A 15,411-nucleotide genomic window follows, 5' to 3' on the forward strand; every position below is an offset into this window, starting at 1 on the left:
ATCAAACTTGCACCCACGTGTGACCATTTGTGTGTATGTATGTGTTTGTGTGTTCTGAGGTCTAATAGAGCAGTCCTGAGTAAATGAAAGGTGTGTTTATGAGTCAAGGAGTCCGATTGGGTTTCACGCTGATTCTTGGAGTTAGACACACACATTCAGAGGAGGAAACACAAGCAGCAAGTGTGTGTTCCATGAAGGCTTGTCGGTGTGTTCGTTCGGATTGTGTTTATTAAGGCTCAAGTCAGCGTTTTCTGTCTCATTCATAGTCAGTCCTGCTGTCCTTACCTCATCAAAAGTCATGATGGATCCGCCCCCTTTTTAGTTTAAAGTTGTATATACTTGAACATGAATTAGGATTATTACAGATAAAAATAGAGAAGAAAGATGCAGCCAAAGTTTGACTGCCTGACAGAAATTTGAGCCTTCTGCTGAGTGTTCTCTTGTAACATAAGAAGTTATAAGAATGTCATTCAGTAAGATTTTCAGTCCTTTCTGAGGTGATGCCACATTGTATGTTAGAGAAATGATTCACTAGGTATTGCTTATGCAGCCGTTTGCTGATATTTTATAGCTAAGACTAAATATTTTAGACATTTAACATCAGCGTCGTCGGCTTTGTTGATTTTTAAGAATGCCCTCCACATATATATCCTAGAAAAAGTATGGTTGGGCTCAAATTATTAATTTAGGTTTAAAATAATCCTTTAAATTCACCGATATGTCTTTTCTAACTGGATCAGATATTAAAGAAATCTGTGGGTGGAGGGGTTTTAATGGTCCTTATGGCCATAAATGATGTGTATGTGCAGTAGGTTTTAGAGGGAGGGCATGATTTTCACAAATAAAAAAAAAAGACCTGCCTTCTCAACTTAAAATTAAAATGCACATGCACAACCCTGTACCCGCCCCCGAGTGGGAGCGCCTATTAAATGTGTACAAGCCCATTTCTCCTCGTGCACGCTGTTTAAAAGTTGCTGTTTCTATCACTCATACAAACTTACTTTCCCAAAGAAGATTTGCAATTTTTCCATTATGTCAGACTCACCACCGGTAAGTGAAAATCGGGACGAGCACATAGGATGGTCTTATGTAAACGTATAACCAGAATAGTTGACAGTTAGGACAACTTATTTTGACAATCCACCCAGAAAAAGAACATCCTTCACTATACCTTTAACACAGTTATGCTTTATGTTCACACCTCTAGCTCTGAGCTAACAGCTGTGTATTGGTGGAAAGGCTTTTAGTCCCTTCAATAGGGGAACGGGAGTGCATTATTGCAGCTAAAGCTGCTTGATTTCAAAATCTCAAGAAAAATTACAGACTACTTCTTTAAGTGGCAGCTTGAATAAACGGCAGGAATGCCTCCATTAAAACAGTTTCTTTTAAAAAGCTTCTGATTAGATTTTTAACCCCCCTGTCTGATACCGATTATTGCTAACTTCGAGTCTTATCACTAATTTACAACTAAGGCACTTTTCTAGATGGGTTCACCATTGTTAAAACAGATTTAACACATTTGTAGTTTAAACTGGGTTTCAGCTAATTTCTTTGTGCATCTCTATTTTTAATGTGTTACCTTATCTACAATCAAAGAAAAACTTCTTTAAAAAAATAAAACGTTTAGATTTGAACGTTTTTTTTTTTTTTTGTTAATGTCAACGTGAAACTGGAAGTTTGAGAAGTGAAAGTAGAAACGGCTCTTTCTCTCTGCACCATGTGTAAACACTCCTTAAAGATATCTGTTGGCAGACGTTCCCTGCGTGTTGTCATTTCATCATGACCTTTAGCCTACCTGGTTCTGTATCAGGCTGTTGCACACGACAAGCTGAACTTCGTAATTCAGCAACGAGTAAATAATTGAGCTTATTTGGCTTCCTGTTCATCTCTGTAGTTTTTTTATCTTTCTGTTGGGTCGTAGCACATTAAAAAGCCACGGTTAGCTACTGATCCATTGTGTCATGCTACTGCTACATGCTAAATAGCTCCCATACAGGGTAAAGCAGGGCTTCTGCACACGTTATTGTGTCTGTATGTGATAAGCAGCTCCTTCAGCGTCATAGGCCTGATTGTTTCTGTTTGGTTGTGAGACGTGTGAAAGTAAACTGACTTTTCTGGTTTAAGCTAACAGGGTTGTTTAGAAATGATTATCATTATGCAGTAAAAAAACCTGAAAGCCTGGCGCCAGGTTTCTATGAAAATATTTTCAACTTGAGCAGAGGAGGAACTACATGTTCAGCAACTGGCCTCTGTTTATTTTGTCTTATCAGGAATGTCAATGGTATTCCTTCTAAATGTCCTCATCTGTTGTTAGCAGACTTTGATTTTTGCTTAATCTAACAATGTTTTGAAATCCTTTTTTAAATATATATGTTATATAACCCTTATTTTGAAAATTCAATAAGTGTTACATCACTTACAAGTACAAATTTTTTCTGCTTTGGTATGACATTTTGCAGGTAAATTTGATGTTTCCTTTTAAATCTCAAAGCAGAGCCGCCTCTCTGGGACAGAACACTGCAGTTGGTCACAAACATACTGAGAGAACACTCCCTATTTAAACATTTAACAGGCAGGAACAATCATGTACTGTTAATGCACCAACCGTCACACTCAGCACTTCTGGGTTTCTCCTCTCTTTTTTGCCTCTGTTAGCTTTGTGTTTGAAATCCCCTCCTTAATCTTTATTTGATCCCATCGTATTTATTTTGATGAGATCCACCCCTTTGAGACACCTTTTTCCATCCGTTCATGTCTTTACAAGAGAACAAAAAAAAGGTTACAGCATAGTGTTGGTAAATGATCAGCTAGCAGATACTGGAAGCTGCAGCCAACATTTCTGTCTAGTTCCTCTAACAAAACATTTTATATATTGAAATAGAACTTTCTAATATTAATTGATCCACCCTGCATTTACAGAGCCTCTTGTTTGTTAATGTCTAGTCTGAGAAAACTAGAGTATTCTTTTAATGGGTAAAGAGTGGACTTTGTTTCTCTTCTTTTTTTTATTGTTTGCAAACCAAACACATAAAGAAAAATAAATGTTCTGTCGACATTTACAGCCTTATCAACTTAACACTGTAAAAAGGTTTTAGAAAGTTGCACCACTATGATTCAGCTAATACACATACAGCCATATCAGTGTTTTGTTTTTCTTTTTTCTGTGAAACAACTCGATACAGCTACGGTCCTCAAAAAAACACTTCGGTGTGAAGAACGGAAAAGCTAACCTTACTCGCATGTTTTCTCTTTGTTTTGAAATGACTCATTGATGATGGCTTTTGTTTCAGTTTCTCATATTTTACAAAACTTAAAGAGGCGGTTGTTCCCCGGTTGATCGCTCATTTCTGATTTGTCATTTTGAAATTTGAACTCTGGGATATTTGTTTATATTTTCATTAGGGCGAAAACTCTCAGTTGGATTAATCGTCGTGAGTAATCAATTGTTGAAAAAAACCATCAACTGATTAGTAACCGATTAATCTTTAACTGGAGTATAGGGACTGTAAAACATGCCTTTAGCTAACAGACTTAGACATGTAGTTATGTAAAAATTGTAAAAAAAAAATAAAATAATGTAATTGATTTAGTTTTCTTTAAAGAACCTTTTACTGTCTGATTTTTAATTGTGAAAATATCAACAGATTATTCGTTTTGCAAATCATACAGATTTACAAGCAGTGAAGAAGTCTGGGTTTTATCTTGAAGTGGGCTGAGCTAGCGAGTGTTTGTTGGAGAGTTTTGACACAAGCTTTGTCATCTTTTACTAAAAGTTAGTTGTGTTCATCATGTGATCCAACTCTGACAGCTAATTTCTTATTTTTAATGGATAGTAATGAAATCGATCATCCAGTTTGGATGTGGCACTTTAGCTCCTCAGAGAAGTTTCATTGCTTTACTAAGGGATGAAGCTGGTATTAGAGAGGCACACATGTTACTGTGGATTTATCTGCAGGCCCCAACAAGCTTTTAACATACTGAAAAAAACATTTAACATGAAATTACAGGAACTGAAAATATTTGTTTGGTGATGTAATGGAGTGATGTGTGTATTAGCGATGTAGGTGTTTTGCACAGCTTTGGGTTCTAGTTTGGTAAGTTTTGTTTGTCTTTACTAAGTGGTTACTAATTAATTTGTTGTGACCTGAACAAATTCTTGCATAGACTGGACCTTAAGAGATCTCAGTTCTGCTTTGGAGCGCCTGATCATGTGAGACTACATGTTGAATTCCCCAGCTGTCGTCTTAGACCCTCAAACTGCCCTTTAAAGGTCTTTTTTTTTTTTACGGCCGTTCAGCTGCTTTAGAACAGTTGAGCTAAGGTCGAGTGCTTTTTCTTCTCGTTACTTTGTTGGATGACTCAGAGGCAGACTAAGAACACTGAATAAACTCTCCTAGAGGTGGGGCTTGCCGAGTTTCAACACTGTGAGCAAAGAAGTAGCCAGATTTCATTAACAAAAGACAGTCTGATGCAACTTCCATTGTCTAAAAAATGACTTGGATATATTTTTGTTGGTGTCATGTTTCAAGTGTTATAAAGTTCAGACATGAGGAGGACGGCGTTCAGAGGCTTCGGTGTCCTCCAGACCTCAGCCCTCACGTCTCACGGACCTTTCAGCACAGTTTGCTAGCAGGAGCTGATATGCAGTGTGTGAAGTTGCAGACAGATGGGAGGCGCTGAGGCAGACAGGAAGAGGGAAGTGAGAGGAAGAGAGGGGGGAGAAAAAAAACTGTGGTGGGACTTCATGGATCTGATCTGAAGAGAAACTGTTTAGGTTTTTCTTTCAGAAATGTTCTGATTGCCTCAAACAATTCTTTCACAATGGCTCCTATACTCAGGATGTATTTATTAGCGGTTCAGATCCGTCTGAATGGATGTTAGATTAAAAGCAGAGGAAGTTCTGTCAGCTCGTGACATCCTCAGACCAACTGCACCAAGTCAAATATTATGATGATTGTTTAAAGAAATGTCTCTCCCAGCTGTTCAGACCTCCATGGTTCTGAATGGCACAGATCGTGCTAGGAGTCACCCATGTTTGTGGACAAACAGAACCAAAAAGGTCCGCGTCAACAAACCGGAGGATGGAGACGATCGGTTAGCTACCCGGTCCTGTCCCACTGACAGGAGATCTGTGCTTCTTCCTTGTAACAACCGTCCCCATGGAAACTGGTCTCTGTTGGCTGTTTGGATCACAAACTGCTCCTGGCTGTCTGCTAGCCCCCCCGTCTCTCCATCTGTGTGTTCAACAAATTTACTGGACCTTTGTGCCGCTCTGCTCGCTCTGTTTTATTAGTCATTTTTTAAGACCTCACTGTATCACAATGATAAAACTCATTTAGTTCTAACATTGGCAGTCATAAAACCAAATCTGGAGATTGTTAATTAGTGCAGGTTGTGGTTGAATCCTTTTTTTTTTTATTCCTAAATAATTCAAATGACTTGTTAAACAACCAAAGGCAGCTTTACGTCGCTTGTGTTTGTGTGCACACACCGTTCTCAGTGTATGTTTGTACACAGGTAGGCCTTCACTACGCAGTGGTCACCTTGAAATTCCAGCCTGCAGGGTGTTTGACATTCAGCTGCTTATTTTGGCTGCTTAAAACTCTATAAAGGGAGAAAAATGACGATGACCCACTTCCTAAGGCCGGTCTGCAGGTTTGTCCCCCAATCAGAGACTGTCTGCAGTCTAATATCTGGACAAAGTCAGCTGCAGTAAAACTACTTTAAGCTTATTCTCATTCTGCAAAGGAACCTCTTTTTTAAACAGGTCATAAAGTTAACTAAAATCACAAATTAATGTTTTAATTTTAAGAAACACGCAATTGTTTATCTTAACTCATTTAATGGATAACCAAGTACCAAAGGGATTCAGTTCAGATTTAACACATTTGACTTTTTTTTTCTCCCCCCCACTGAGGGATGTTTACCTATTTTTGTTTGTTTTCTTACAGTCACTCATTATGACAATATGACCAAATACTGGAACATATTTGTAGTTTGTTAGTCATCTGAGCGCCTTAGCATTTGTTTACCTTTTAAAAGGCTTGCAGCTCTGCAACACAGTCATATAATAGAGCCATATTGGAATAAAGATAAATGTGTGATATCTTGTTCAGCCCTAAATCAGAACATCAAAGGGTTGTCGCCTCCTCTTTTAGTAAACCCTGACCAAACAAAGTCTGCTTGACGCTTCCCCTTCTATCAGAAAAGAAGACAGGACTGCAGTGCTCAATAAATATTTAATGTAAGTACAGTATGTTTTGATGCCGGCCTGCTGAAGGTTGAGCACAGCTAATAAACAGTCCGACCCAAACGGAGACATCCTTGTTAGAGAGACGGTTGATGTGTTTATGAAGCAGATCTTCGTCCCTGTGGATCGATACCACATGACTCTGACTTTGTTCAAGGTCCTTTGGCCAGACAGAGCTCATATGCTCAGACGTAAACATCAGACGTGTTATTATATCTGTGAAGGAGCGGCTGCTGTACGAAAGGCCGATTGAATGTGAGGACTTGTTTGTTTTTTGTTTTTTCCTGTTTTATAGTATACAGTTAGTTTTAGGAAAGCAGCATCAAATTACGCAGGTGGACCCAGCTTAATGCAGGTCAATTAATCATTGGTATATGCTTTATTCAAGGGCCCTTAGCAGATGAGCTAAAAGGCCATGTCAGCACTTCTGCCCCAACATTTCTTGCCGGACACAAGACAAGCTCACGTATAATTTTCAGGGAGAGATCATCAACTCATTGTGTTGTTGAAGGAATCTAAATGGCATCTGCATTGCTGAAGAGCAAGAAGGAAGGTAGAGGTCACTTCTACGTTCCAGGGTGTCTCTATGCTGCAGGAAATGGCCCCAGAGACATGAGCCAGCGTTTCCTGTTTCATAACAGAACCTGAAGCTGGGTCTGACCTGACTCCAGGCTGCGGATCTGCAGGAATAACCTGCAAATAGCAGCACTTTTAGAGGGTAAGGTGCTTTGATTACACCCCCCCACCAATCAGAGGCAGCGTACTCCACTCTCTGTTGTGTTTTCCTAAAGGCTGCCTATCGGGAGTCTGCAGTATCCTGGGTGCCGAGCCAACAGTAGATTAGCTGTCAGCAAAAGAGGATGTTGTTTTCCAGATTTTTTGTCCTCTCATGGTCTCGTGTTTCTGGTTTCATTACCCTTCAACCGTTCTTACATTTTTTTTTCTTACCACCACAACATCACATTTCATCAACACAAGGGTGGTGCTGATGGAGAAGCAGAAGGAAGCAGCTTTTGCATACATTTGTCTGCAGCCCCTTTACTCTGATACCTCTTAGTAAAGCAGTGAAGCCAGTTTTCCACAGAAATCACCTGAGAGTGCTGCAAATTAACACATTTTCTACAGTTAAATGTATGGAGGCTTGATTCCAAATAATCCTAAAGGCCCTGCTGTTTTCATCACGCGTCACTCAGAAAATATTTTATGTTTTTCATCACATTAACACCTGCCTTGTCCTCTTCGTCCTCCATGAAGGTGGCGCTGTCTCTTCTTCTCTTTGGGATAAAGCAGCTTGTTGTTTCCTGTACAGGAAGCGGGTCAAGGATCAGAGTTGGTTATGATGATGATGATTTACCGTTCCTGAGCAACGAGTTTACAGAGCCTGCTGGCTTTAAGGTCACAGGTCTGGTATTGTTTTTAGCTCTGTGTGCTGCAGAAGAGCAGCTCTAGACAAGCAGCAATGTAAAGAAGTTTAATATTAATAATCATGTATGCTTTAGCTTTCATTTTGGCAATCTAAGGTTATAGTTTGACCACATTCATCTACTCTGCTAAATCAACTTGAAGTTTTTTTTCTGTATCTGAAACAGGAAGTGCATATAAATGGTGTTTCATAATCAGGACCCTCTTTAGTGTGGGGCTGGGATTCCCCTCAGCTTCCCTTCAGTCCAGCAACACCGAATGCCTCCTTTTAAGGAGGATCAGGCTGTTGTGCAAAAAAATGAGGGTCATTTTTTCCCCTGTTCTAATTATAGCTGCACATTAATTAGGTTTAAGGTTTGGATTTGCTTAAAAGCCCTTTTTTAGGGTTTAGTTTCTATAAATATCAAAACAGAAATAATCTTAAAGCTCAGATTCTCTGTTCTAAAATTATTAGCAGGATTCTGTTGACTTTATGATGAAGACAACTTTATTTTCCTTCTGTTTATATAGATTAGCTTACTTTCTGTAAATCATTGGTTAATTTTATGTAGTTCAGTTGTTTTCATACTTTTTTCCCCCTCTGTTTTGGTAGAAAATAAGTAATAGAAGCCGGTCTGATTCACTCTAAAATCGTATCGGATCAATATCGGTATCATATCGGAAATGGAAAAGTTGTGTCGGGTCATCCTTTTTAAAAATAATCCTGTCTTTGAATGTTGATGACATCTTTTATTGGACAGTTGGGCTTACTTTACATTTTTCCAGCTTTCCTAACAAGGTTCAGCAACAGGTTGGGAAGGGACGAGGTTGAACCTATCCCATTTCTCTTTGGGTCTGTGAAACTCAAAAAAGTAACATCTGGTTTTCTCTCCTCTTCCTCAGATGTGCACCCCAGCCAACACACCAGCGACGCCCCCCAACTTCCCCGACGCGTTGACCATGTTCTCCCGGCTGAAAGCCTCCGAAAGCTTCAACAGCAGCGCCGGCAGCCCAATGAACGCCTCCATGGCCACCTCGCCTCCTCCCTCACAGGCGGGCGGCTGGGGATTCTCACCAAATGTACCTAACGTGCCGCAACCTCAGCAGGGACTCTGGACTCAGGGGCAGCCCCCCACGCAGCCCTGCCCCCCCTGGCCCATGGGTGTCAACCCACATGCGGGCGCCGAGCAGAAGGCTAGTGTAGCGATGGAGGCGGAGAGATGAAGGGCCGCACTGGACTGAAACAAAAGCCCCCACCCCTCTTACCTTCTTTATTGTAGGGGGGGTGAGAAAGGGGTTTTGGGGTGGGAGGCAATAAAGGATAGAAATGGGTTCAGATGGGAAGAAGTGTGGAAAAAAAACATCTACGCAAACCAAGAAAAAAACTGATTTTGGACAATAAAGAAGACAAAAACCAATGCAAACGTCAACACAGAAATAAAGGAAAAAGATGCGCACACGCATAGTAATAAGAGAGCAAACCTTTGTTAGTTTTCCTAAAAGCGAATCGAAATATTGAAGTAAAAAAAAACAAAAAACAAATAAAAAAATCAGTAACGTCATGCCCAAGGATTCTATACGATGTTCAAGGACATTCAAGGACTTTCAAGGCAGCAAACTTGAGGTTTTTTTTTCTGTTTTTCAGCCAGTGAATTTTTTTCTTTCTATTTTTTCTACCCACTGGTGTTCTGTGTTTCTGCGACCGTCTGTGTGCTGCATGAGGAGAAGAAGAGCGACGCTGTTAGTTTTTTTTTTTTCAATAAGATTGATTCAGATTTCATCACCGACTTTTTGAGCAGGACACGTGGGAGCGGTTTGTAATCAGATGGAACTCACGGATAAATGCGCTATATTTTAATGTAAACACACTCTTCCTAATTTTGGGTTTAGAGGAAAAAAAAAACGCCTCCACAACCGTCAAGCCCATCGTCACATGGTGGGGCCTCTTCTTACCTCGCCTGGTGGTCACCTGACTTCTTTCAGCCAATCAGGGATTCTTCTTAAACCAGCTGTTGCCGACGCCGGATCTGTTTTCGTGATTTTAATTTTTTTCTTAAAGGCGACAGCTGCTTCTGGTTTCTTCTAACTGATCCTCACTGCAGCAGCTTCTCCTGACACCGTTTCAAACCTGGACTACAGGAGGAGCTTTCTGGAGATTACTGCTAGAAATCATTGTTTCATATAATATTGTTTGTTTTTTGTTTGTCGAAAAGGTTGAGGAAGTAGGCTTTGAAAGCGGGCGGAGATTTGGGTTGATCTTTGTTTTGTAAAAGTGAATCAGTCGCAGCTAAAATGACTAGAGATAAAAAAATGAGACTACTCCATTTTTTTTAAAAACTGAAATGCCACTTTTGCATGACGTGTTCACAACGTGTAACATCTTTTGTAGGAAGCGTACGTGAGGTTCGAGGCGTGTTTCTGTTGGAGGGTGGGGGGGAGGGGTTATTCCCAACATTAATAGAGCAGCAGCAGATTCTTTTGCTGTTTAAAGAGAAAAAAATGTCTAAATCAAACCAAAATTCACCTTTAGGGAGGACGACGGATGACGGACGCCCACAGTGGTGCGTCCGGGGACACTACAGACTTACTTTCAGGGATACAGCATTTATGACGACCCCTCTCTCAGATGCCACGCTGTGGAGGAGGTCCTACACCATCGACTATCTGGATACGACGTTGTTGGTCTGCTGACGCTGCCGACGGACAGTTTGGGGATAACCCTCGTAAAATTGCAATATTTTGAAACAGGTTGGAGCCCCCTTCAGTTTTGATTTTTAATCACAGACTTTAAAAAGACATTTTGAATAGCTTAGAGTCATTTCTCTTTTACGTTTTTTTTTTTTGTTTTGTTTTTTTATAGAAGGAACATAAATCCTGGACATGTGGATGAGGAATAACCAACGTTGTGTTTGTTAATTTAGACTAAGCTAATGTTTGAAAGCAGCCATTTTCCCAAAGCTTGGTTCTTTATTTGGTTCAATCAGAGAGTTTGTGGGTGGGCCTGTTCCTAATGGTTTCTCATCTATGTTTTCCCCCCCTTGTATGACTGTATGAGACCATTCCCACAATATTTGTGGACTACCTGATAAATAACTTATCATTTTTGTGAACCTAAATAAATATTGTATGTCAACCTCTTTAGGATGGTTTAATGGAGTGTGAACAATGGGCCGAACCCAACCCTTCAACTGTTTTGTTTCCTGTGAGGGAAAAAAACAGCTTTATCCAAGAGTTCCTGTTTTTTTTTTATTAATTAAAGTTGTTTAGATAAGTCCGTATGGAGTCAGGAGAACGGGTTCACAGAGTTCTGTGTCCTTATCTCCCCTCCTGACTCCTCCCATGAGGAAAGAAACTGGATCGCTCCGCCTGATTGTGCGTGCCAGTCTTTCAGCTGCTTCTAATGCAAGTTTCAACACGTTGGCAGCAGGTTCAGCTGCACCACAGAACCACTGGGCGAGGATCAGAGGAACCTTAAACACGGGTTGGTCCAGAGAAGCGGGTGACCGGGTTTGTGGAGGCAGTAAAGAAGACCTATGATCATCACCACCAAAGTTTTAGAATAAATCTTGCTACTGCAGGAGCTTTTCTGTCAGTGTTTGAATGAAACCATCTCCCACCTCATCATTACACCAGTGAAGGTTGGAGACCCAAACTGCAGGTGTGTTTTTAGTCCGCTCTCAGTATTTCTGGAATCCACACAGGAAGCTCCATCAGAACAAGGCCTTTCTTATGACCCTGCAGCAGAAACATTCAAAATGACGATGAAGTGACGACCTGCACCCTCATGGATGGATAGACGACCCGCATATCTTGTTACATGAGGAGGAACCAGATGAGAACGGCTTTGTTCCGCTCGGGTTTGCCCTGTCCAGGATGAAGGATCCATTACCAGCTATATGAAGGTTTATCTGTCAGAGTTTGGAGATTATCCAGAACAAAAGTAACGTTTATACAGGAAAGCATTGTTATATAGAAAGTTAAATAAGCAGCCATTAGCTTAGGGTTCTTGGTGGTGAGCAAAGCATACTGCGTGCTTTTGTAGCATGGTGCCTCACGTCTATCAGTTCTGTGTTTTGGAGAGTTGGACCTTAATGAAAGGGCTGCAGCAAGCAGGCCATGATCCAGGGCATCTTTAACCGGAGTTTAATCCTCTTAACAATTGTTCCCAAAATGTCTATAAACACCTGAAAGGCATAACATTAAATTACTTTCTTTTTTTTTTTTTGACGTTTTCAACCATCTGGAGCATTATGTTAAAGTCTGGTCCCTCTCTAAAGGTCACTCTGTTGAACCATAGAAGTAAAACTTGTTGGAACAGAAATGAAGATTTAAAACCTCACTACAAATGTAGATTTGATAATGCAGACCAAACCCTCTAAAGCTCACTGGTGGAGAAACACAGGAAAGAGATGAGTCACAGAGTCTGCATCGCGCTGATTCATTTCCAGGATTTCTGTCCATCTTTACCAGGGTTCCTTTCCTCCCCTCAAATTCTCATGTTTTTTTTTCTGTGCAGAACAAAAAAAAGACAAAACACCGAACATCCTCAGTCCATCAGCTCACCTGCATGCTCATAACCTCTTTGTTTCAGATCAGAGCAAAGAAGATACTGACAGCTCATAACCTCTCCAAAGAAACCCAAAGGAAAACCTTTGAATGATCCCTTTATTCTTTAATTACAGTTTGTTCTTAATAGGGCAAACCTATGAGGAACCTCATCAGAATAACCTTTCTTACATAGTTTGTTCTGATCCATCGCTTCGATTACACCTCAACCTAAACTCTCCTGCTGGGCGCTTATATTCCCAGGTCTGTTCCCCTGGTGTGTTTGTGTGTGAATGACCGCAGTGAACCTGTGACATGGCAGCGTGCCACTCTAGCCGCTCCGCGCCCGAGATCCTGAGTTGGACACAAAGCTGGCTTTATCCCTGCTCTCAGCGTCGTATCAATGCTGCCTGGCTGCTTGCATTTGCAACAGACTTAGCACAAACACACACAGAGCAGTCTTAAAACAATACACAGCACTTAGCCTGGAAGCAGAGGAAGTTGTACTTGTGTGAATAAAGAGACCAGTGATCACTGAAGGAAGTGTTAAAGAAACAAAACCACATTGTTTCTGTTCTCATGTCAAACCCAGCTCAAAAAAATCACACAATGCATTAAAGTATCCATTTCTGTTTCTTTCTTTTTCTTTCACTTCCTTATCATTCCCCCTCCCTATAAATACAGACATCATCAAAATAATCAAGGGACATCATTTTCACATAATTTGATTTGTTAGTCGAACCGATCAGGGATTGCATGAGTTTCACAGCCACATCCTGACCCTGAAATAAGCTGATGGATCTAATGAAGCTGAGGAAATCAGATTGAACTGAGATCTATCAGATGTTCTGTAAATTTACAGAACCTTTTCTAAGGTTTGGGTCTTTAGAGAACCATGGAGCAGTGAAGATACAGAAACCTCTCTTATAATTTACCAGGATTGATCTTTGTCAGTGCAGATAGCATCCAGGTGCTCACTGTTTTTTTTCCCTCAGTTTAATGGTGACATGCCCTGATTTAAGATGCTCTATTGCATAACCTTCTTGTTGCTCTAGTAGATTAAGAGCAGCTCATCTTTAGGGAATGTGGTGATGTAGCTGCTCTGATGCATCATCGCTGCAGGTGCATATATATATATATATATATATATATATATTTTTTTTTTTAGAAAGAGCCGGCATGCTGACAAAGCCCTCCATCCCTCCAATATCCCTCATCTTCTCATTTTATATCATATCACTACAGTCACCCAAGTTGAGCCAACATGTCCAGAACTCAGGCAGCAAGCAGCTGCAGTATAATCCTCGTAGTATTAGAGTGAGAATCCAGCTGCAGCACAGGAAGTAGATCTGCTTTGTCCTCAGTTTACTTATGATCTACAGTCATCAGTGATCATTTCCTGGCAGAAAGGACTGCTGTGGTGATGCAATGTGATGCAGAACAGCTAAATAAGAGACACAAGTAATGTACCTAGATCAGTCACTACAGTTTACTCAGTAATCGAGCCGTGATGTAACTTAAGATCCATCAGAGGGCTGTCACAGTGAAGACTGAGCAGTATTCAACATTAATCTAACTTTACAGAAACCAATAGATTTATATATAAATACGTCTGATAGAAATCTATCAATTAAACATTTAGTTGATTTGATTTAATATAGCTGCATATGTTCTCTCAGAACTTTATAATTCCCCATATAATCTCACGTGTGTTTGATGAAATAAATGATTACCTCAATTTAACCAGAAAACTTCTGAAGGGCTTTTAGGGTCACATGATTAGCTTTCTTTACAACAGAATAAGTGGAACAAAAATCACTTTTTAATGTGATTTATTTATTTGTTACAGATCTTGTTTAAATGCTAAGGCTGGTGGGAAGCAGTTTGCTCCTTTAGATCTTTTTCATTCCCTGCTGACAAGTTTAACTTTATCAAACTGGCATCGGGCAAACAGCATCTCATCTGCAGGCCAGATGTCCCTTGCAGGAAAGTGTGAAAGCGGAAAACTGGTTTGATAAAAGGGGTAAAGCTAATTAGTGAAGAGAAATGCAGTTATTTAAAGCATACCTCACTGCTCTAGAAACAAAGTGTCATCAAAACTACACAGGATCGAACATCAGGCCTTTTATCCCTGTTTGCATGTGAGTAACTGTTTTTGATTGACACCATTAACTGGTCCTCTATGCTTAAGGTGTTACTTATAAGGCTGAGTTTATCTCTAACTTATCAAAGAGACTAAATGTTTCCACCAGGATGAACCAAACAATTAGACTTCTTAAACTCTGTGGGATTTCCATGCACACCATCCTAAACAGTCCACTTTTAACTCTTCAGTAACAGGAATATTCTCCCAGAAGTCTGCAGAATCAGAGTCAGAAATACTTTAATAATCCCAGAGGGAAATTACTTTTGTTATATGCTCCAGATACAGTTTTATATAAATATATATACACAACAAACCACACAAGATGGTTGTAACTACCAGGTGTTTTTGGAAATGTGAGACGGGTCTTTGAGTTTTGATGGGTCAGCAGGGGTTCTAGACTTGAAGCTCTCATGGAGGCCATTTTTGCCCAGTCACTTTCTTTCTAATTGTTGAATAATAAAGCCTAGTGGACTGTTCTCTCCTTGGGTTCCATGTTTCCTCTCTGAGCTGTGTGGTTCTGTCACTTGTTTAGGAACTACAGCTTTTAAACAAGTTGAATATCTGCTATAGTCATGTGTGGTAGCCTTAGGCCACAGTTAAAAGGCCCTATCTAGCTTTTAAGGGCGAAACTGGTCTTTGGTTATGGTTTTTATATTTAGATGACCCTCAAACTATCTGTTAATTTGTCATTGGAACTGCTCCAGTGCTTCATAGAACTTTAACTTTATCCAAGTTAAAATTAAACTTAGCTCAGCTGCAGACGAGCTTTGCTGTCACATTCAGCTCCCTAAAGATCATCCTCTGGAGATGACGCCTGACACTTCATTATCAGCGGCTGAGGGTTTGTATGTGTGCTGTATTACAGTAACACTATTGTTTACACAGATACACGAGAGCTTTCTGTTGTAAAATGAAACTCATTAACCATCACTGGGTGTGTGATCTCTCTGAGTGACTAATACCTGAGCAGGTGGTGTGCACACACACACCACTGTTATCTGATCTGTTCCTGTTTCTCTGTGTCTTAGAGATACTCATCACAAACACATAGATGGATAAAAAAAACTGG

The 15,411-nt window shown here is 40.3% G+C and overlaps 1 protein-coding gene across 1 annotated transcript in view; it reads left to right on the plus strand.

Moving 5' to 3' along the window:
* ubald1 (UBA-like domain containing 1) overlaps positions 1-9,982 on the plus strand; it is an 18,687-nt gene extending 8,705 nt beyond the window's left edge. Inside the window, exon 3 of the mRNA XM_015389385.1 lies at positions 8,555-9,982. Within this exon, the coding sequence (XP_015244871.1) occupies positions 8,555-8,875 (321 nt within the window). The 3' untranslated portion in view covers positions 8,876-9,982. The remainder of the gene's footprint in view (positions 1-8,554) is intronic.
* Positions 9,983-15,411: the final 5,429 nt, after the last annotated feature.

The sequence above is a fragment of the Cyprinodon variegatus genome, unplaced genomic scaffold (genome assembly GCF_000732505.1).
Source record: "Cyprinodon variegatus isolate N-32 unplaced genomic scaffold, C_variegatus-1.0 Scaffold456, whole genome shotgun sequence".
NCBI classification, from domain to species: domain Eukaryota; kingdom Metazoa; phylum Chordata; class Actinopteri; order Cyprinodontiformes; family Cyprinodontidae; genus Cyprinodon; species Cyprinodon variegatus.